This window comes from Macrobrachium rosenbergii, chromosome 54, assembly GCF_040412425.1.
Source record: "Macrobrachium rosenbergii isolate ZJJX-2024 chromosome 54, ASM4041242v1, whole genome shotgun sequence".
Lineage (NCBI taxonomy): Eukaryota > Metazoa > Arthropoda > Malacostraca > Decapoda > Palaemonidae > Macrobrachium > Macrobrachium rosenbergii.
The window spans coordinates 22,372,603-22,397,056 of NC_089794.1; the positions used below are offsets into that span (position 1 = coordinate 22,372,603).

Consider the following 24,454-nt stretch of genomic DNA (forward strand, 5'->3'; position numbering starts at 1 on the left):
CTGGGAGCACAGTGAAGTTAACTTAGCACATATTGTGACAGATAGGTTGCTCTAGGATTTTGTTGGCAAGTTTGTTAGTTGCATCTAAAAAATGTTCTGCAGTTAATGACAGACTCTCTCTCTCTCTCTCTCTTTCTCTCTCTCTCTCTCTCTCTCTCTCTCTCTCTCTCTCTCTCTCTCTCTCTCTCTCTCTCTCTCTCTCTCTCTCTCAAGTGGTTCAGCTTAGGCTGTAATGTCGATATCTGGTAGTCACTCTCATCAAAAATGAATTTTAGTAAAGGACTACTTTCTCTGAATCTATTTCTGGGCAAATACTCTGTGCAAAGGGGCACTATGTTGAAAGTTTCCTGTTACAAGACCAAAGGGGCCACTGTACAACAAACAGAAAAGGAGCAAAAGCTGCAAGTATTTAGAGCAGACTTAATAATACACTATGTCATGCTGGCAGTAATATCAGCTACCCATTCAAAAGTAAAATAACAGGAAATCTGAAGTTTCTACTTATCTAAGTGTCCTCTTACCGTCACCAAATCTGTAAAGCACCTCAGGGAACCCATTGGCAGCAGTGGGCCAACGGAGAGCTAAGTTGCTGATGGCTTTCCTTCCGATGACCTGCTGATGTTGCTCGTCTGTCAGCAGGATGTCAGTCTCATAAAAGTTCATCCCGTTAATAGCTGTTGGATTGAGAAGCGTTATATCTCCATCCTGTTGGATCAAGAGTGAGAATAGATCAGTGATCGTTTTTTACTCTCAGAATACTTCAAGTATTTCATAACTTTAATAAAGTACTTGTTCAAGAGTAGTAAGAGAGATATTTAGCCTTGACTGGAGGGCTGTTGCTGTGTCAATAGTTTTGGAATGAGTCATTAATTCTCATATTTCATCAGATCTGTGACATGAAGGCTACGTGAGTTCCAGTTTTTTTTGGTTGACTCAATAGCTTGTGGAAGAGAATCTTCAGAAGTTAAGAATCTGAACCCTTTGGGAGACTGAGTGGCTTTTGGAAGAAAATTTTTAGGATGTAAAAACCTGAAGCCTTTGGTAGACTCTCACTAACTTTTGGAGGGAAATCTTACGAATTTAAAAAACTGAAGCCTTTAGTAGACTCATTAACTTTTAAAAGAGAACTGTCAAAATTTAAGAATCTGACGCCCTCCGAAGACTCAGTAGCTTTAGGAGAGAATTTTCAAAATCTGAAGCCTTTGGTAGACTCAGTAGCTTTTGGAGAGAATTTTCAAAATCTGAAGCCTTTGGTAGACTCAGTCGCTTTTGGAAGAAAATTTTTAGACTAAAATCTTGAAACCTTTGGTAGACTCAATGGCTTTTGGAAGAGAAGTTTCAGACTGTAAAAACCTGAAGCTTTTGGTAGACTCACTAGCTTTTGGATGGAAAATCTTACAAAAAGACCTGAAGCCTTTGGTAGATTCACTAGCTTTAGAAGGGGGAATCTTACAAAGTTGAAAACCTGAAGCCTTTGGTAGATTCACTAGCTTTAGGAGGGGAAATCTTACAAGGTTGAAAACCTGAAGCCTTTGGTAGACTCACTAGCTTTAGGAGGGAGAATCTTACAAAGTTGAAAACCGGAAGCCTTTGGTAGATTCACTAGCTTTAGGATGGGAAATCGTGCAAAGTTGAAAACCTGAAGCCTTTGGTAAACTCAGTATCTTTTGGAAAGAAAGTCTTACAAGTAAAACCTGAAGCCTTTGGTAGATTCACTAGCTTTTGAAAGAGAACTTTCAAAACTTAAGAATCTAAAGCCTTTGATGGACTGAGCAACTTTCGGAAATGAAGTCTTACAAAGCAGAAGCTTCAAGCTTTGGTGGAACCAGTCACTTATCTGAAGCTGAATAATTTCCACTACACATACTTGTACTCCCGCAGGGGAGTAGTGCCGCCAGTGCGCCGCACGCGGTGCCCCATAGGCATTACTGAAGGTTCTTTGCAGCGTCCCTTCCGGCCCCTAGCTGCAACCCCTTTCATTCCTTTTACTGTACCTCAGTTCATAGTCTGTTTACACTTTTTGAACCTCCCTTACTCTCAATTTCCCTTTCAGCACTGAATTGCGTCGAAGGTCTTAGCATTTGGCCTTGGGCCTAAATTTGATACTGTTCCAGTTCCATTACATATTTGTGCAAAATGTTAAGAATGACAATAATTTACATCTTTTCTGTTTTGCAGTTAAGGAGACAAATATGCAAATTTAGTCATATACCAAGTAAAAAAAAAAACTGAAAATTAATATGATACTCACAGTCGAAGGCTGATCCTTTTTAGGTTTGTTCTGTGGAAGTCAGAAAAAAGATTTACGATTATTTGCTTGATAAATGCCCATCGCATACACTTCAAGATTCCATTGAGAATGTTGGCTTGTATTTTAGCAGTTTTATTTTCCAAGTCAGGTCTGTATCTTGACCTTTAAACAATTGGTTATTTATAATATATATATATATATATATATATATATATATATATATATATATATATATATATATATATATATATATATATAAACCAAAGGTTATAATGAGATTAGTAATCTATGTACACATCATTCACATTACTATAATCTTTCTGAATGCAACGGAACCTCAAAAGTTCAATTCTCCTTGTATTTTAATAATGTACTTATATTTTTTAATTTATTTTTCAATTCAGCAATTTAATTTTCTTTTCTGGTAAATGATTTCTTCTGTATTTCATATTATCTTCTGTTACTTTTCAAATGAACACTTTGATATTCTTTGGATGCTTGAATTTCAAGTCAGTGGCCCCTGTGGGGGGCTTGTTCCATATGAATAGGGATTCACCTAAATAATAATAATAATAATAATAATAATAATAATAATTATGATATTATTATTATTATTATTATTATTATTGCTAATAGATTCACAATTTCGTGAAAAACAATCTGAGTAATAAAAATCATAATAAAAATCAATTATATAGTAAATATATTACTATGTAAAAATCAAAGACTTTCGAACACCTGAACGGTGTTCCTCATCAGTGTTAACGTTAAAATGCAGTGAGGGTAATTTTCTTATGAAATCGTTTTTAAAAATTAGGGGCGGGGCGAGAAGATAACAGCCCATCACGGAAGTGCTGGTTCGGGTGTTATGTAATGCCAAATTCAACAGGCAGTTGCGCCAATCTCCTTGATCTTCGTACTTGCGTTGTTGCATCTGCCTGCGCTGCATAGGTGCCATAGTCGGAACCATCCACAGGGACGTCGGCTATCTGGAGAGACGGGGAAGAGGAAGCAGAGCATCAGGGTTCACACGGTCAACGTCAGTTTTGAAATTAAAATGTTTAATGTAGTGTTTGGCAATAAACCAGTTGATGAAAGGGTCTTCATTAGTAAATGACTTATTATCTTCAAACGATATTCCCATGTTTATGGCAGCACCTTCAACTAATCTTCTCACGTGAGAATCGTCACTTTTAAAATTGTTCGTGCACCACCCCAATTAATTTTGTGGTCTAAATTAAAACTATGAGCTACAAAGCGCTCCCCTGTGCATGAAGATCATAGGCCCTTCTATGTTCCCTTAATCTTACATCAGTCCCTACCACTCTCCCCGTAGTAACAACCATTGCAATCATAGCAGGGAACCTTGTAAACACCGCTGTTTCTCTTGGTGCTGTTATTATTCTTGGTAAGGGCTTTTGCCAAGTTGTTTTTATAGGTATAAACAATTTTTATATCCTTTTGGTATTTATTCATATAATCGCCCACTCTTGAGACTTCTTCTTCAAAGGGTAATGATACATGTTTCTTGTTACTTATTTCCTTATTAACATGGCCTATATAAAAGCTCCTTTTAGCATGTTAATAAGGAAATAAGTAATAAGTAACAAGAAACATGTATCATTACCCTTTGAAGAAGAAGTCTCAAGAGTGGGCGATTATATGAATAAATACCAAAAAGGATATAAAAATTGTTTATACCTATAAAAACAACTTGGCAAAAGCCCTTACCAAGAATAATAACAGCACCAAGAGAAACAGCGGTGTTTACAAGGTTCCCTGCTATGATTGCAATGGTTGTTACTACGGGGAGAGTGGTAGGGGACTGATGTAAGATTAAGGGAACATAGAAGGGCCTATGATCTTCATGCACAGGGAGCGCTTTTGGTAGCTCATAGTTTTAATTTAGACCACAAAATTAATTGGGGTGGTGCACGAACAATTTTTAAAAGTGACGATTCTCACGTGAGAAGATTAGTTGAAGGTGCTGCCAAAACATGGGAATATCGTTTGAAGATAATAAGTCATTTACTAATGAAGACCCTTTCATCAACTGGTTTATTGCCAAACACTACATTAAACATTTTAATTTCAAAACTGACGTTGACCGTGTGAACCCTGATGCTCTGCTTCCTCTTCCCCCCCGTCTCTCTCCAGATAGCCGACGTCCCTGTGGATGGTTCCGACTATGGCACCTATGCAGCGCAGGCAGATGCAACAACGCAAGTACGAAGATCAAGGAGATTGGCGCAACTGCCTGTTGAATTTGGCATTACATAACACCCGAACCAGCACTTCCGTGATGGGCTGTTATCTTCTCGCCCTAATAATTTTTAAAAAACGATTTCATAAGAAAATTACCTCACTGCATTTTAACGTTAACACTGATGAGGAACACCGTTCAGGTGTTCGAAAGTCTTTGATTTTTTACATAGTAATATATTTACTATATAATTGTGGATTTTTATTACTCACATTATTATTATTATTATTATTATTATTATTATTATTATTATTATTATTATTATTATTATTTGAAAGCTTCAATTTCAAATCAATGGCCCCTTTGTTGGCCTTGTTCCATATGAATAGGGGTTCAGCTTCTGAATAATAATAATAATAATAATAATAATAATAATAATAATAATAATAATACGACCCTCGTGGGCATGTTCTATACGAACAGGGCTTCATCTTCAGAATAATAATAATAATAAAAATAATAATAATAAAAATAATAATGTGTGTAATAAAAATCCACAATTATATAGTAAATAAATTACTGTGTAGAATAAACAAAGACTTTCGAACACTTGAACGGTGTTTCTCATCAGTGGTGACGTTACAGTGTTATTACACAGATTGGTTTTCACGAAATTGTGAATCTCTTAGCAATAATAATAACAATAATACTAGTGTGAAAATTAAATCCAGCGGCACGTATAATCACTTAAATTGACCGCCATGCAACGAAAAACAGTTGTAGTGATAATTTTACCGTCCACTAACCATTAACTTTCACAAGTGTAACCTTGACCTTTGCCAGACAATAATATTAAAATAAGAGATAATAATAGTTCGATTTTTTCTCCTGTGATTTAGTTTTCCGCAAAACGTACCAAATTGCAGCCCTCTAGCCTCAGTAGTTTTTATTTTATTTAAGGTTAAAGTTAGCCATGACCGTGCATCTGGCACTGCTCAAGGTGCCAACAACACAGGCCACCATCGGGTCTTGGCATAAAGTTTCATGGGCCAGGGCTGAGAGTCTCATACAGCATTAGACACTGTACGGAAAGCTCGGTTGCGCATTTTTTACTTTTGTGTCTGTTGGGATTAAGAGCTGACTTCACCGTGGGTCCGAGTCCCGCCTGGGAATGATGATTTCGGCATCGGTTCCTTCGGGATTTCAAGGCTTTCAGTGGATATGTATATACTGTATACGTGTGTGTATATATGTATGTATATATAGATGTGTGTATATATATATGTATGTATGTGCATATATATATATATATATATATATATATATAAATGTATATGTATTTCATATTAATGTAAGACATTAGACCTTTATGTCTTGTTCCTTGTGAATATAAAATAATAATAATAATAATAATAATAATAATAACTTAGACGGCAAGAAGCCAAAGTCTGTCTGATACTTGTTATTCTCTCTCTCTCTCTCTCTCTCTCTCTCTCTCTCTCTCTCTCTCTCTCTCTCTCTCTCTCTCTCAGTCTAAGAATAAATAAATCATTATCTGCCACTAAATTCTCTCTATTTCATTCCCGTGGTATAGCCTAGAAATAGTAGTAGGGGGTGCACTGTAAGCATTACTTACGGTTCTTTGCAGCGTGCCTTCCTTAGGCCCCTAAGTGCAACCCCCTTTCGTTCCTTTTTACTGTACCTCCTTTCATATTCTCCTTCTCCCAGCTTACTTTCCTCAACCCTCTCCTAACAATTGATTCAAAGTGCAACTGCTTTGAGGTTTTCCTCCTGTTACGCTTCTCGAACAATTTACCGTCAGTTTCCGTTTCAGCGCTGGATGACCTCATAGGCCTAAATTCTATATTCAGTCAGTCTGCTATACGAGAGAGCTATTTTCCATCTATATTTCTATTCCCTATCAGTTAAAGTTTACGTTTTTTTCGCCCAACTACGAAGGCTCTGATAAGAGATGGGGGTATTAGGCACATTTTACCAACGTAAAATTTCGTTTTTTTTTTCAGAAAAATGGGGAAACTGTGGCTCTTTTGAGTATAATTCGCCATTTTTTTGCCTTCAAATTTCGTTATTATTTTTGGCAAAATTGAAGCCACGCAAGCACGCACTCGCACGCAGACACAAATTGGAAATCGCGAACAAGACTGAGAGGCTATGGTTGAATTTCTCAGTTTTTCAGAAAATTGTAGAAAACTCCGGCTACTTGACACTCCGGTCTCTTAGTCGTAAATACACCTGTAACTACAGTTTTCCCAGTCTCTGAAACATCTAAATGATCGTGTAAGTCACTACAGTAATGAATACATAAATAAATCACAGACTACTTCGTACTAGAAAGCTATGTCATGATTTACATAAATAAATCACAGGCTACTTCGTACTAGAAAGCCACGTTCAGGCGAAGAATCACCCTCGCGAATTTACGCTTACTAAGACCGAGGCTTAATAATACCTGCTGCATTTGTATTAAAATAATCAAGGCGACGGAAATCTAAACTAAACTAGTCTCTCTCATCTCACCTTCACAGCAGCTGCCGAAGCTGAGGCCACGAGGACAGCTAATAAGAGAAGGAAGTCGTGCGCCATCTTGCGTGCGTTCACAACGGCTGCTGTCGGTCTAATGAAACCGCCCTTCCGGAACCGCGTTTTAAAGCAAACGCCGATTTTTGTTGCCGGCGCATATTGTTTTCGACGGATTCTGATGATGATAAATGCGACAATGGAACGTTTACTGACGGAAAAATCGACCTTATGGTCTAGACAACGCGTCCAGGACGATTAGGCTGGTGGCGAGAGCTTTGGCGCCGTGAACAGAAGCCCACTCCGGCACACTTGCGTGGGCTGATCATGACCTCTGCTAAACCTCATTTTTCATTCGATGACGCACACTGTTTTGTTGCCGTTGCTTCGGCAACTACGCAGTTATACGTGCGTTGTTTTTCTCGTGACCTGTGACCTTGCAACGCTAAGGTTACTGATAAAATCAATTCGAGTTGATGGGAGTTCCTCATGGGCCAAGCCTTACTCCAGTCAGTGCAGCAGAGCCGTATATACGGCTCTGCCATAGTTTCGTACTCACGACTAAGACCGTTATAATTATTGCCACTTCTCTGAGGGAGATTTAACACATAATAAACATTTAAAATATTACAAATATACGAACAGATAGATGCCTGAATATATTTTAAAGAATATTCATTTAAATAAAATTTTTTTTTCCTCCAGAGTACGTTGGGATTGGTCTAGCTGTCACAGACATTTTCCATTTAAAGACATTGGTGACAATCTTTGTATGCTCTGTCTTCCGTTTGTGAGATTTTATATGTATTCATATATGTATATATGTATGTGTGTTTGTTTATATATATATATATGCTGTATAGATAGATAGGTAGATAGATAGATAAATGAAAATAAAAAGGCCCATAAAAACGCTATATACATCCAGTTCACTGGTGAAATATGGACAAATGGGAATGATGGAATATAAGTTATTCCATTAACAGACATTCATATATATATATATATATATATATATATATATATATATATATATATATATATATATATATATATATTAACTTTATCACATACACAATTGTTCTGTGCATTAGTAGAATTACTAAAAGGACCCCATTCAAACTGGATGGTATCTAATGGAGTTTTTATTCAGAAAAAGTTACAAGCTTTCTTGGACAAACAGTCCACATTATCAAGTATCCGTACAATGAGCAGACGCGTAGTCCAGCTGTATTTATATCTGTGTGCTGGGTACTTTTAATCCTATAATCGCCTAGCTCCTCCTGTGTGACCCCCACCCCCTCGTGATCTTAGTCTTTCTCTGCTCCCTTCTTCCAGGTGTCCGTTTTCCGTGCGTTCACTTGCGTTTTTCCTTCAAAGCCGTTTCCGGTGTTCCGTGCCATCGCGTTGTTGGCGCAAGTTATGAAGGCGTTCTCTACAACCAGTCTAGATGTTTTGTTGGTGTTCCTGTACAGAAAACTCATATTTTCCCAGTCTATTCTGTGATCATTTTCCCAACAGTGTTTGGCAACTGCCGACGTCCGATTGTAATGCCTTATGTTCTGCAGATGTTGTTTGCTTCGCTCTTGACATGATTTGCCAGTTTCGCCATAGTACCCTTCTTCACAGTCTAGACACGCTGCCATGTATACCCCCCCCCTCTAATCTCTTCCCCCGCTACCGACTTTTCGTTTCTAACTATTTTATTCCTAATGGTGTTTTTGTAGCTGCCTATCAATTTGAAATTATTTAGCTTTCTGTTGATGGGTGCAATAGAGTTGTTGTCCGGGACTGTAATTATTTTCTTTCCTACCAAATGTTCCTTTTCTATCCTTTCCATCTCCCCAAAATAGTTTTTCCTTGCTTGGATGTGTGCCCACTCCCACCAATATATATATATTATATATATATATATATATATATATATATATATATATATATATATATATATATATATATAATATTTTACACCCATTTTTTTGCAGTTCCTTGAAACTTCATCTGAAAACTAATATTTATTTATTTATTTATTTATTTATTTAGTTTTGCATCTACATGAAAATCTATGCCGTACCAGGATGTGGCATTAGCCAGAAACAAAACGTGTATGCGCGCCCGCGCACGCACAAACACAAACACACAGATCACACACGTTCGTTTGTCGGACCAACCTTTCATTAGGCAAAGATTTAATTGCTTTTGCGCTCTACGTGTTCCTGGTGTTTTTATAATCCTCATGCCGAGCTTAGTGGAAAGTGTACAGGCAAAGAAACACTGAGAAACGCTACTGAATTCACTGGAACACAACAGGCAAAGAAACACTACTGAATTTACTGGAATACAATAGGCAAAGAAACACTGAGAAACACTACTGAATTCACTGGAACACAACAGGCAAAGAAACACTACGGAACACTACTGAATTCACTGGAACACAACAGGCAAAGAATCGCTAAGAAACACTACTGAATTCACTGGAACACAACAGGCAAAGAAACACTGAGAAACACTACTGAATTCACTGGAACACAACAGGCAAAGAAACACTGAGAAACACTACTGAATTCACTGGAACACAACAGGCAAAGAAACACTGAGAAACACTACTGAATTCACTGGAACACAACAGGCAAAGAAACACTAAGAAACACTACTGAATTCACTGGAACACAACAGGCAAAGAAACACTAAGAAACACTACTGAATTCACTGGAACACAACAGGCAAAGAAACACTGAGAAACACTACTGAATTCACTGGAACACAACAGGCAAAGAAACACTGAGAAACACTACTGAATTCACTGGAACACAACAGGCAAAGAAACACTGAGAAACACTACTGAATTCACTGGAACACAACAGGCAAAGAAACACTAAGAAACACTACTGAATTCACTGGAACACAACAGGCAAAGAAACACTGAGAAACACTACTGAATTCACTGGAACACAACAGGCAAAGAAACACTAAGAAACACTACTGAATTCACTGGAACACAACAGGCAAAGAAACACTAAGAAACACTACTGAATTCACTGGAACACAACAGGCAAAGAAACACTAAGAAACACTACTGAATTCACTGGAACACAACAGGCAAAGAAACACTAAGAAACACTACTGAATTCACTGGAACACAACAGGCAAAGAAACACTGAGAAACACTACTGAATTCACTGGAACACAACAGGCAAAGAAACACTGAGAAACACTACTGAATTCACTGGAACACAACAGGCAAAGAAACACTAAGAAACACTACTGAATTCACTGGAACAACAGGCAAAGAAACACTACTGAATTCACTGGAACAACAGGCAAAGAAACACTGAGGAACACTACTGGATTCACTGGAACACAACAGGCAAAGAAACACTACTGAATTCAACACAAGCAGATAAACACGAAACAAGCAGAGAAACACAAAGAAACACTACTGATTTCAAGCAGCTTGGAACACAAGCAAAAGTACAGGTAGCCTATGGAGCATAATTACCTGAACAACTAGCTTGGCAAACTTGACGCAAAACTTTGTAAAACTAATGTCTATTTATGTTGACATAATTTTGAAAAGCATCTACTCAGTGACTATTTTTTTTTTTTTTTTTTGCCTGAGTATAGCATTTTTTTTTTTTTATCTTTTTCTCCGACACAAATGGCACCCTGGAACTTTTGTTCCCCGGACGTGGCTCTGTTTGGCTTATCATTCTTCTTTAACTTAGCCGACTGATTAAATTCATTATAATTGTACTGAGAGGAGAAAGGATATTGAATAAAAAAAAAGGGAATGAAAGTTATAAGTGAGACACCCCAGAATATCATCGTTAACTCTTTATTTCACGACAGTTCCTAGCATGATATTAACTCTAAAACAATAAATAAATAAGGAGATAAACAACTGAATAAATAAGAAAATAAATAGACAAAAAGGTCAATAAATATGTAAATATATATATAAAACAAACGACCTCAAAATCCAGCCTTATTAACTCAACTAACAAATTGTTTAATTAACAGGACCCCTATGGCAAAAATCTCCTGACGGCGCTTCTGAGCTCAGAGGCACCATCTGTCAGACACGTCGGGAACGCCTTGGCGCAGTCACCGTGGCTCCTGCCGTGATCCCTGGCGTTTAGGTAGTCTCTGGCGCCTCCTGAAGGCAGGAAAAGGCCATCACCTTCCCCATCAGAGCTCGCTTGCCTGTTGGGTAAATGTGTAAACGAGCAATCAGGGGTCATAGCAGCTTTTGCACATTATTATTATATTATTATTATTATTATTATTATTATTATTATTATTATTATTATTATTTATCCAGAAGATGTACCCTATTCATATGGAACGAGTCCACAGGGGACATTGACTTCAAACTCAAGCTTCCAAAGAATGTGGCGTTCATTAGAAAGAAGTTACAGAAGATATTTTTAAAAAATGCAGTAAGAAGAGATTTTCTAATTGTACAACATCCTCAGGGAGACTGTTCCACAGTACAACGTCGTGCTATTCTGGACTGTATCAAAAGAGATTGATCCTAGAATTAGCTGGGAGTTATCAAGGATTTGAACAGTTTTTGTATGATTTCTAGGACTAAATAAGTGTTCTTACAAATTTAAAAGCAGAAAGCTACCATTTTCTCTAGAATCTTGAAGGTAACTGTGAGAAGAACATACTCGTACAGACAGGCCCCCTTCCGTGTCAGATTTCATTAAAATCTTCCAGACAATGAAATGAGTGTTCTTGAGTTTAAAAGAAACTGAAAAATGTTCCGTTGTTACAGTTTGCAGTTGATATTTATAGTTAATTAGTGTTATAGGTAATATTGTCTGCTATTTCTCTGTTTATTTAGTTATTTATTGTCACTACTCTTTGTCAAGTAACACAGAAGGTGGGTGTGTTGTAAGTGATTATGATAACAGTCATAAAATTCCAATGCCTACCTTATGAGGTCAAGTATATCCAGTTCGTCTTCGTATAGTTCACCTTCAGGCAACCCTGCCAACTCGCACACAAACCTCAGCCCGCAACCCGTGACATCTTGCAACCGGATGACCTCCAACAGGTCCTGGATGACCTGGGAACGGGTTTTTGCTGACCTTTTCCTCCTCACTCGTCCGAAGTCTTGGGCAAAGTGACCTTGTCTACCTTTGCCAGAATCATAAACCTTTCTGTGATGAGCTGTGGCTCCTTCGCCAAAGCTGTAACCCTTTTTGTGGTCAAGTACAGTGCTTTTTTCAGGACTGTAACCGTTTCTGTGTTCAAGTACAGTACCTGTATCAGAACTGTAACCCTTTCTGTGTTCAAGTGCAGTGCCTGTATCAGAACTGTAACCCTTTCCATGTTCAAGTACAGTGCCTGTATCAGAGCTGTAACCCTTTCCATGTTCAAGTACATTGCCTGTATCAGAGCTGTAACCCTTTCTGTGTTCAAGTACAGTGCCTGTATCAAAGTTGTAACTGTTTCCATGTTCAAGTACAGTACCTTTTTCAGAGCTGTAACCCTTTCCATGCTCAGTTATGACTCCTTTGCCAAAACTGTAACCGGTACTATGATGAGCAATGGCTCTTCTGCCCAAATCATAACCATGATTGGCTGTGGCTCCTTTCCCATAACCGTAACCCTTTCCATGATGTCCTATGGCTCCTTTGCCATATCTATAACCCTTGCCATGATGCCCTATGGCTCCCTTGCCATATCCGTAACCCTTGCCATGATGCCCTATGGCTCCTTTGCCATATATGTAACCCTTGCCATGATGCCCTATGGCTCCTTTGCCGTATCCGTAACCCATTCCATGATACCCTATGGCTCCTTTGCCATATCCGTAACCCTTGCCATGATGACCTCCTCTACCATATCTGTAACCTATTCCATGATGCCCTATGGCTCCCTTGCCATATCCGTAACCCTTGCCATGATGCCCTATGGCTCCCTTGCCATATCCATAACCCTTGCCATGATGCTCTCCTTTGCCATATCCGTAACCCTTTCCATGATGCCCTATGGCTCCCTTGCCATATCCGTAACCCTTGCCATGATGCCCTATGGCTCCATCGCCATATCCGTAACCAGAGCCCTTTTTGTGATGAGCCACAGCCACGATGCCAGCAACGCCAAGGCCAACAGCTCCTGCAATTGCTGCCCCACTGGCGAGGGCAGCGAGACTCCATGCCCCGCTAGTCCAGGTTGCCAGGCTACCCGTGCCCACGCCTATGGCGATGGCGGTGGGCTCCATTATATGTCTCTGTAGGGAGAGTAAGAATACACCTGTATTTCTTGATGACTGCAATCAAAGTTTTAATGTTTTTGTTGACAGGTAAACAAACCAGAGCCTGTTATATGATACGGGTACATACATGAACTCTCCTCATATATATTAAATTTTCGACTCTCGTGGCCCGAAGCATGCGCACCTCACCAGCTGGAAACAGACGTTCGATTCCCGAATGACGTCAGAAAGATTTTGGTCCTGTTCAGTAACTCTGCCTGTTGGCCTCAGAGGTTGATCAAGTATATGGTAGTCAGTCACCTGTTGTTTTTTCTCTGGATTCATCTCCTCTTTGGGGGGAATCAGCTTGAATTATACACACACACACACACACACACACACAAGGTTCGGTCACTTACACCCTAGTGAATTTTGGTATTAACAAGTCGTTATTGCCATCATTATATATCCTAATGAATCAAAATGTCCTCAGAGATTCATTTCCAGCCACCTAATTCACATGGGGTCATTCCCGCGTCAGAATTTGTTTCTCCCTTAACTGAAAAACCAAAGTCTAAAAACAAGTTCCTCTCTACGTTTCTTGATTGAGCTGAATTGAACTGAATAGAATTGAATACAGAATTAGGCCAAAGGCCAAGCACTGGGATCTATGAGGTCAGTCAGAGCTGAAAAGGAAACTGACAGTGAGAGGTCTGAATCAATTGTTAGGAGAGGGTTGAGGAAAGTAAGATGGAAAACATGGGGAATATGAAAGGAGGTACAGTAAAAGGAACGAAAGGGGTTGCAGCTAGGGGCCTAAGGAAGGCACGCTGCAAAGAACCTTAAGTAATGCCCACCCTCCTATGGGCAAAAGGGAAGGAAGTAATTTTCGCAGGATCAAACCCCACGCGTAAAACGAAGCTACACTTACTGAACGTCGTCTACTCTTTTTCCGGGAGGAAACCTTCACTGAATGGCGACCACTGGACAAATGACTGACGAAAGGAGGCGAGGAGTGAGAAACAAAGCCTGGAAGAGAATTATGGAAGGTGAATTTCCCTGGAAGTCACGTTCCAGACTGGAGAACCGAGCTTCCAAACGCCCATGTTTATAACGTCTGATTTTAATCTAATCTTCACGGCGTTCGAAGCCACCCCCTTCGAGCTATCGTTTGGTTGTCTTTGGCGTCTAATATTTCGTCATTATTGTTATCTTTATTATTATTACTCGAAAAGCGTAAGCGTGCATATAAAAGAAGCAAAAAAAGCAGTCATGTGTAAAAGGCGATAAGATTATCAGTCATGTTTAGTGATGCATAGCCTTCGAACCCGCTTCCTCCCCCACCCCTCGAGCTACCCGTTGGGCGTCTAATGTTTCGTCATTATTGCCATTTATATTACCCTAAAAGCGTAAGCATGCATGCAAAAGGAGCTGAAAGCAGTCCTGTGCAAAAAGCACCAAGATCGTCAGTCATGTTTAGTGATGCAACTTTCCATGAGCCACTATCGGCCTAATGAGATGAAGAAGTGAACGCACCCGAGAATAACCTTGACATCTGTAAGAAACGAGTGAAATTTTTTCCAAAATAAACGTTAGTTTCTGTAGAGTGCTGTCAGCCGTCACTAATTAAAAAATTTTTAGTTCTGTATATCTTTTTTACATTTCTGAAGGCTCACTGAGGAATAAAAATATCTTAAAAATGTAGAATTGTAATATAGTTAGTGGTATTAACTGTGTGCACCCATAAACACTTAGGCCTATAGGTCTAAAGATTGTTGGAAGGGCCCATTGTTGACGAGAATAAAAACTTATCACTTCTAGTTTTGTCATTTTATTCTGAATAACGGCTCTATACAAACATTCTATAAGAGATTACAGATATGTTTCATCAATAATAATATTGTGCAAATGAAGCACAATTCAAAAGAAACGGAGATTAGGGAAGTCTACGGTAAGAAGTTTCGGACGGTGGCCATTATCTCGGCGCCACTAAAGTGACAGTCCGGGAAAGCCTGGGCGCAGTTCCCGCGTTGCTGACCGAAGGCTTTCGCCCACATGTAGTCTCTGGCGCCTCCTGAAGCCAGTAGCCCTTCTCCCGGAGGGACAGCGGGCCTAAAGATAAGTCAAAATTATTAAATCAGAAAATTACTGAAGAGACATTAAGAGATCAGAAGCGAAGATAAGTAAAAAATAATACAAGAATCATTTAGTGATCGGCAGCTAGGAAATTATTATTATATTGTTCAACAAGCCCACAGGGGCCACTGACTTGAAATTCAAGCTTCCAAAAACTATTAGTGTTCTTTTGAAAGAACAGAAGGCATTAGGAAACAGAAAGAAGAGATCAGTGATTAGAAAAGAACAGATAAATTAGCAGATTAATAAATAAATAGATAAAAAGAATCGTTAAAAATTACTTGTGATTTGAAACATCGAGCTTGAAGTGATATTCTGAATTGTCTGAAAGAATTCTCAAGGTATTAAAATCTAGGGCAATGGGCCTAAAGGAAAAAAAATCAATATAGAATTAATTAGATAATCAAAAGACTGATATTTTTACTTCATTGGCATAAATGAACTCGTTTTCTATTCTGCTATTTATTTTTTCTTAGGCAGTAATGATTGCATGCTATTCAGCATTGTGACTGAAATCTGAAAGTTGGATTAACCCTCTGTCAAACAAGTTTGTCACTTTCTAATTTAACCCTGTATAAACGTTAAATTTTGTTTATCATATACAAGAGGAAGGTACAGTTACCCACAGATATCTTCTTCAAACTCAACAAATAAAATGCAAGTTGCAAAAAAATGTAAGGAAAATCTTTTGAAAAAGTATCAGTTACTGGTCATTTTTTTTTTTATATCAGTTCAGTTTCTCTCTTGCACAGATAATAGCCAAAGATCTACAAGGGCAGCACTGCAAAAGGCCCCCTTCTGGTACCTTTAAGCCACTCGTAGCTTCCCTTTGCAGCAAAGTCTGCCTTTTCTCTGTCATGTTGCAAAATTGGCTTTAAAAGGTAGCGTTGTCACACAAGACAGACCAGGGGCAACGTTAGACTGATACTTGAGCCAAGTTTGGAATCAGGGTGTCAAAGGTTGCCCTTAAATGTGCCTTTTAAGACGATTTGATTTATGAAAATTTGGCTATAAGGCCAAGCGCAGGGTCACTTTCAGCCGTTCAGTGATTAAGGGGAAAAGGAGAGGTTGGACAGTAATACTGAAGAAAGGAATTGGGGAAAGACGTCAAGTAAAAGGATAAAAAGTGGCTGCAGCTAGTGTCTGAAGGAACGCTGCAACCTTTAGTAGTGCCTACAGTGCTTGCCTACATTGTACCACATGAGGGCTTTCAAGACAGTGCTTGAGCCAATCTTACCCAATGAGGTCGAGAATCGCCCGTTCTTCCGTGCCCAGCTCCTCAGCTCTGGCACCGGCCAGCTCGCACACCAACTTGAGGCCGCAACCGGTGACGTCCTCTTCGCGAATCACCTGCAGGAGGTTCTGGACTGCTGTGGCAGAGTCTCCACTCACTGCGCGCCTCACTCTGGCGCCTCTTCGGCGGTAGGAGTCTTGACGGAGGCCTCCCAGGTTGTTCCTCCGCTTCTTGTTCTTCCTCCGGTCGCCTTTCCGTTCGCTGTGGAGTACTGCCAGTCCAGCAATCCCTAGACCGATGGCTCCTGCTATTGCAGCTGCTCCTAAGGTGCCCAGCGTCAAAGCGAGCGCCATCTTGGTCTGTGCTGGATAAAGACTCATTATTATTATTATTATTATTATTATTATTATTATTATTATTATTATTATTACTCAGTTTCTCAGCAGGCGCTTAGGGTTGAGGTTGCTCGCTTTATGCCCTTTTGCTAACTTGAGTACACTGATACCCATTTATAAACCCTGGTCTCCATTTATAGCCTGGCAATTATAAGATAACTTGTATACACAGTTTAAACCAATAACATTTGATAAACAGTAATATGAGATAAATTAATGAAAATGCATTTAAAGAAGGCTGTTGATAACATGTTTTATTGTATACAAAGGTACTGAAGAATAGTCCTAATCAGGTAAAAATTCTGTATATGCTTTTGGGCGTTTAGGCTTATTTTACTCTCCATCACAGATACGTCTTCGGTAAAAATAAAACTATACCATGCTTCATGTACACATTTACATCTTCGAGCGCTTAATTCAAATAAAGCAGAGATGCCCAGGGTATGCCAAATACTTCAGCTCAGTCATGCCCACCGTTAAGGAACGAAATCTGGAAAATGTCAATAGGTGTCTACTCCTTGGTGATTTTAGGCTGACCCCAGAAGCCAGAGAAACATCTAGAGTCTTCACTGCAACATTTTACAGAATAATCATTAAAGATTATTATCTCATGACACTGATGAGATTAATAATATATATAGAAGGAAATCGCCTAAGGATTAAAAGAGAGAGAGAGAGAGGATTTAGACAGCTAACAAAAATGGATTTATGACCGTTGACTGGCAGAGAGAGAGAGAGAGAGATAATGGCGGTTACTGACTCATTGCGCAATAGACATTTCAGTTCCTCCCATGATTACACTCGTCATAAATTCATAATGCCTTTTTCAATATTAGTTTTAATTCAAAGCACATGTGCTGTGCGTAAAGGCCGCTAATCTCCTCATAGGTCGCTAATCTCATCAACCACTTGGGGAACAGGGGTCGACTGAAAGGGTCGATACCCCGTGGACAGACGTTATCAAGTAAAAGTACAGTATTATGAGAAGGTCAGTACACCCACCTCGATTTGAAAAGAAGCGGTTCTGCTTAATTTTATAATTTCCTTCGTCCGAAGTTTCATCACATGTGTGAGTTATCTGCGCTTATCATTTACCAGTCGTTTCGATTTTCCAAAACTGAGAAAAAAGGTTCAATTGAGCACCTAAGACTCGAAAACAAATGACTGTCGAGTGTTGAGACTCTGGTAGGTGCTAGGAAGTGATCTGTTGATCAGGCTAATCTTTGACTGCGCTGGAAAAAAAAAGCTTTGTAACTTATTTTCATAAATGATAACTATTGGTAAAATAATAAATAGATAATAACTAAATTAAGAGTAAATCCTGCGACCGGCTGTTGGAGAAATCAAACGATTAAACTTTGATACTGTAGCTTCGAGGTAGTTAGCCCTTAAAGGCCTTTGTTTCAAGGCTGTCCTAGGCTGATCTTGCTACGTCTTTTATGCAAGGTTACATTAATTTTCAAATAAATCATTCTTTTCTAATACAGGATAAACCTTGTTTAAGAAAGATTGAGCTATACAAGAGAGAGAGAGAGAGAAGCAAATAGGTCTAGTTTTAGCAGACCCGAGAGATCCAACGAGCTGCTAGGCTCATAAGAGTTTCAAAAAAAAAAAAAGAAGTATCGGGTACCTCACCTTGCAAGTGTCGCGTAGAGTGTAAGTGACGCCTGGCGGTTGATAGCACTTGAATGTGCCTGTGTATGTGTGGGTGTGTGCCACTTGTCAAGTGCTGCCAGGCTTTATATCATATTGTAATGACCTCTATAGATCCATTGCTCTCCCTTCGCCCCCCAGCCTCCCTTCTTCCCCGTTCTGTCAAATCCCTGTCAACTTCCGTCACGCCCTCCTTGCCTAGACAATCTCTCTCTCTCTCTCTCTCTCTCTCTCTCTCTCTCTCTCTCTCTCTCTCTGAAAAATAAAATGTCGTTTTTGTAAAGGTGTGAACGCCCCTTGTTATTTTCAATTGACTGTCGCGTTGAATTATTTAACTGAAATATGTTTTAAAAGAACATGTATTATACATACGTGTGTGTGCATGTGTATTTGTGTATATATGTACTGTATATGCATATACAATAATATATGTGTGCGTATATAATATATATATATATATATATATATATATATATATATATATATATATATATATATATATATATATATATATATATATATATATATATATTAAACAATATTAACACTAAAGAACGAGAATCGAAGTACATTAAATGAAAAACTTAATTTCATTCAATTCACCAAAAAAAAATGAAAAACTTCAGAATTAAAATATGCCGGGTATACTTTCTTCATCTTTGCTCGTCTGGGATGTATATTTTGTTAAGCAGGGCTTAGTATCTGAATTTGGCTATGCTGGACACGATGATTCTTAATAAAATTGTATAGTATTTATCTTTATATATATATATATATATATATATATATATATATATATATATATATATATATATATATATAGTGTATAATATATTATATATATTATATTAATATATAATATACATAGTAATATATACTGTACGTAGATATGTTTATGTATATGTAAATTTATTAATATGTATTTATGTGTGTATAAGGGTTTTATAGAGTTATGTTAAATAGAAAATCATTTCTGTACAAAATTCTTCACAATATGTAAATGAAGTGTAGCTATCTATAAACTACCCCGTAGCGGGGTAGTGCCGGCAGTGCACCTCATGCGGTGCGCTGTAGGCATTGCTTAAGGTTCTTTGCAGCGTGCCTTCCTTAAACCCCCTAGCTGTAACCCCTTTCGTTCCTTTTACTGTACCTCCTTTCATATTCCCTTTCTTCCCATCTTACTTTCCTCAACCCTCTCCTAACAACTGCTTTGAGGTTTTCCTCCTGTTACACCTTGCAGACCTCCTATTCTCAATTTCCGTTTCAGCGCTGAATGACCTCGTAGGTCCCAGGGCTTGGCCTTTGGCCTAAATTCTGTTTTCAATTCAGTTTTGTCTAGACACTAGAAGAAATAATATTCATAAAAATAGAGAGGTTTTAGAATATAGAAAACAGCATCGCCAGGAAATAAAGCAAGTAAAAAATGTGCCGAAGTTTCTTTGGCGCAGTCAAGTTTTCTGTACCGCGTATAATCAAGGTCACGGAAAACAGATCTATCTTTCAATGTTGTATGAGCCGCGGCCCATGAAACTTTAACCACGGCTCGGTGGTGGCATGTCCTATGTCGTTGCCAGACGCATGGCTAATTTTAACCTTAAATAAAGTCAAGTCTACTGAGGCTAGAGGGCTGCAATTTGGCATGTCTGATGATTGGGGGGGTGGGTGATCAACATACCAATTTGCAACCCTCTAGCCTCAGTAGATTTTAAGATCTGAGGGCGGACAGGAAAAGTGCGGAGAAAAAAAAACTGCGGACAGAAAAAGTGCGGACGGACAGACAAAGCCGGCACAATAGTTTTCTTTTACAGAAAAAAAAATCTGATTCAAACTTACAGAAGCGTTCTGTGTTTGTCCGTTTAGCAACACGTGTAACTTGAGTGCTCGGAATATGAGAGTAGGGGGTGGGGGCGGGAGCTTACTTACACCCCCCCTTCCCCCCTCCTTCCCACAAAAGGCCCTGCCGCTTGCTTATCAGTCAACAACTGAAATTGGGCAGTTGTTCAGTTCAGGTAATGACAGGTTACGCCTACCAGTGACCTTGTAAATCATGTTTTGATGTAAATTTGTGTGTATGTATATGTATGTATGTATGTATATATATATATAAAATATTTATATATGTATATATATGTATATACTTTGTGTACATTAATATATACAGTATATATATATATATATATATATATATATATATATATATATATATATATATATATATATTGTATATATATATATTTTTTTATTTATTTATGCGTATATGTATGTATATATATATATATATATATATATATATATATATATATATATATATATATATAATAATGATAATAAAAATTATACTAATAATAATAACAATAATTATAATAATTAGTATATGTCTGTAATTATTTCCACGCCAGTTTATCATTTTCCTATTTTCAACTACATCATACGTCAGTTCTCTCTCTCTCTCTCTCTCTCTCTCTCTCTCTCTCTCTCTCTCTCTCTCTCTCTCTCTCTCTCTCTCTCTCTGTGTGTGTGTGTGTGTATACGTGTGAATTAAATGAGTCCCAGAAGCCATAAAGCAAGGCCGAACTGCAGAACATAACACTTATAATAAATTTTCACTGATCACTGGCGAACGGCAAGTGTTGAACACTTTCAGACAGTGCCAGTGACCTCGGGATTCTCAGTTCCGGCTGAGGTCAACGAATGGGCTTTTATTAGAGGCATTAGGAATTGTTTGTGTGTGTGTGTGTGTGTGTATACATATTGTATATGTATATATATTTTTATATACATATATGTAAATATCATTTATGTATTTTTATATAAATTATATACTGTATATAGGCTATATGTGTGTGTATTTATATACATACTTTGACACATAAATATATGTATATATATATGTATGTATGTATATGTGTATATGTATATATATATATACAGTATATATATATATATATATATATATGTGTGTATGTATATATATATATGGCCTAGTGGGCAGCGCCCTTGCCTTTAAATTGAAAGGCTTGGGTTCGATCCTGATGTGAGTCAGATGTGTGTATATGTATATATATATATACATATATACATATATATATATATATATATATATATATATATATATATATATATATATATATATATATATAGTATATCATAATGACTACTAAATGTGAAGTAGCGTAAATATATCTACTTTTTTTTTACAGGTTTATATTTTTTTGACTTTTGCCCACTTCCTTATTTTTTTTTTAATTGTACAGAATTGCTATTTCCCTCTGCAAGTACTTTATTTACACTCACTCCATTTCTGTGTTCAAAATGCGTCTTAGTGTGTTTTTCTCTTGTTACTCTTTATGATGGAGACAATATTAGATGCCGTTATCTCTTCAGATAGGGGTCGAGCCTGCGAGGGAGAGAGTTCCCGTTCTTTTGTGAAGCTTATCTTCAGGAATAAGGTTGCTAGCCCCATGCCTGTAAAAAAAAGAGCTGAAGTGAAGAAGGCATCGTGCTTACCCCATACAAATGGGGAAACAAGATGTTTCTCAAGAGTGAGATGTGAGGTGAGAGTTACACCTAGAATAATTAAAGCTTCAGACTCGTCCCAGATTAGGACAAAATCCCGAATGAAAGGAAAACTGACAAAGAATAATCTTCTTTGTGAAATTTCCTTGTTGATTTTTAATTTTATTTTGGTTCATTTTGTTTTATTGTTTTTTGTACAATGTTGAACTTTGAAGTGTAGATCGATTCCATATTTACTGTAGCCCTTGGGCTAATGGCCAAAACAGCTGTTAGAGGAGAATTAAATCAAACGCCACACCAATGATTTTCAGAGCTTTGACCTTTCGGCCCCAGCCGCAACCCCTTTCATTCCTTTTACTGGACCTCCGTTCATATTCTCTCTCTCTTCCGTCTTGCTATCCACCCTCTCCTAACAATTGATTCGTAGTGCAAATTTGAATTACATACTTATATAGTGAATTTAAGATTTTTAAAAAAGTAGTTATGAACAATATATTTTATATTTAAAAACGTCACAGAGATTATTATTATTATTATTATTATTATTATTATTATTATTATTATTATTATTATTATATAAATTTTTACGTGTGAGAAATTTTAACATTATTATTATTATTATTATTATTATTATTATTATTATTATTATTATTATTTTATAAATTTGTGCGTGTGAGAAAATTTAACCTGTTATTATTATTATTATTATTATTATTATTATTATTATTATTATTATTATTATATAAATTTTTACGTGTGAGGAAATTTAACTTATTATTATTATTATTATTAGTATTATTATTATTATTATTATTATTATTATTATTATTATTATTATTATATAAATTTTTACGTGTGAGAAATTTTAACTCATTATTATTATTATTATTATTATTATTATTATTATTATTACTGAGCGAGACAAAATAACTTTCTATAAATAAGTAAGAGAACACAACTGTGGAACAAGGCATTACTACCCTAATGCCATTCTTCTTTCATTTCAGTATATTTGTATCTATTTGTTAATTCATTATTTTATTTTTTCTTTTTTTTTAATAATTGGTATCTCTTCTTTCCGTATTTCTCTCTACTTCCTCTTACTTCTTCCTAATGAACACCATAATATTCTTTGGAAGCTTGAATTTCAAGTCAGTGGCCCCCCTCCGGTGGGCTGGTTCCATATGAATATTGTAGGTTTTATCTACTGAATAATAATAATATTCATATCCGGTGGTTTAGTGATGTGTAGGAGGTAGTTCTCGGTGATTGTCGATTAGTTTCGCCCTCCGCGTTAGGGCATCATTCAGGACAGGATCGCAGGATGATGTCCTAACGAGGAGGGCGAAACTAGTCGACATTCAACGAGAACTGCCTCCTACACATCAATAATAATAATAATAATAATATTCTTTGGAAGCCTGAATTTCAAGTCAGTGGCCCCTTTGGTGGACTGGTTCCATACGAATATTGTAGGTTTTATCTACTGAATAATAATAATAATAATAATAATAATAATAATAATAATAATAGTACCTAGAAATGACGTAACTTACTCTGTTACATCCGTGTTCAGAAAAAAAAATTACAATTACTGGACTTCAAACATGTAGGTATTAATTGCGGAAGAGCTTACAGGGCAGAGAGAGAGAGAGAGAGAGAGAGAGAGAACAATGATTTAACATTTTCAAATGAACAGTCACAGGCCGTGAAACACTTGGTACTAATTACGCAAGAACTCGGGAGCTATCGAGTGAAAAAAAAAAGGGGGCATTAATCTATTGTTTATCTTCTGTCCATCTCCTATTGGTCAATCGCGTGGTAATGCTGGCCGCTGATTGGTCGGATCAGCTAACCATCTGCCGGTCGTGATTGGTCAGTTTTCTTTCTTTCGACCAATCGTGTTTATAAATTTTTGTCGTCAGTATTGTATATTGCTGTTTTTCTTTTTTTTCTTTATTATGTATCTTTTATTATCTATTATTTACTTCTCAGCTTCTTCCATTGGTGTCCTTGAGTTTAATAATAGTAATGATAATAATAATAATAATAAATTTGTTTCAGCATAAGTCATATACGGTATACATTAATAGTATAGGGATACAAATAAATAAAAAAATTAAGCATACATTCAGTAGGTTTACTATAATAATAAATAATAATAATAATAATAATAATAATAATAATAATAATAATAACAGGTTAAGTTTCCTCACAAAAATTTATATAATAATAATAATAATAATAATAATAATAATAATAATAATAATAATAATAATAATAATGATAATAATAATAATAATAACAGGTTAAATTTCCT

At 37.1% G+C, this 24,454-nt stretch overlaps 3 protein-coding genes across 4 annotated transcripts in view; all 3 read right to left on the reverse strand.

Moving 5' to 3' along the window:
• Positions 1–7,304, reverse strand: part of LOC136834523 (protein SpAN-like) — a 12,864-nt gene extending 5,560 nt beyond the window's left edge. The window contains exons 1-3 of one of the 2 annotated variants that reach the window (XM_067097116.1): positions 6,993–7,304; positions 2,252–2,281; positions 522–705 (exon numbers count right to left, since the gene is read on the reverse strand). In XM_067097116.1, coding sequence (XP_066953217.1) covers positions 522–705; positions 2,252–2,281; positions 6,993–7,058 — 280 coding nt within the window. In that variant the 5' untranslated portion in view covers positions 7,059–7,304. The remainder of the gene's footprint in view (positions 1–521; positions 706–2,251; positions 2,282–6,992) is intronic. The other variant, XM_067097115.1, reaches the window with a different exon arrangement.
• Positions 7,305–11,928: 4,624 nt separating this feature from the next.
• Positions 11,929–13,227, reverse strand: LOC136834602 (uncharacterized). The gene has a single exon (XM_067097182.1). The coding sequence runs from the start codon at positions 13,225–13,227 to the stop codon at positions 11,929–11,931; it is 1,299 nt and encodes a 432-aa protein (XP_066953283.1).
• A 1,445-nt stretch (positions 13,228–14,672) lies between these two features.
• LOC136834863 (uncharacterized) lies at positions 14,673–16,942 on the reverse strand. Its single transcript, XM_067097662.1, has 2 exons — positions 16,574–16,942; positions 14,673–15,312 (listed from the first exon to the last, which is right to left on the reverse strand). Exons 1-2 carry the CDS (start codon positions 16,921–16,923, stop codon positions 15,147–15,149), a joined length of 516 nt encoding a protein of 171 aa, XP_066953763.1. The 5' UTR covers positions 16,924–16,942; the 3' UTR covers positions 14,673–15,146.
• Positions 16,943–24,454: the final 7,512 nt, after the last annotated feature.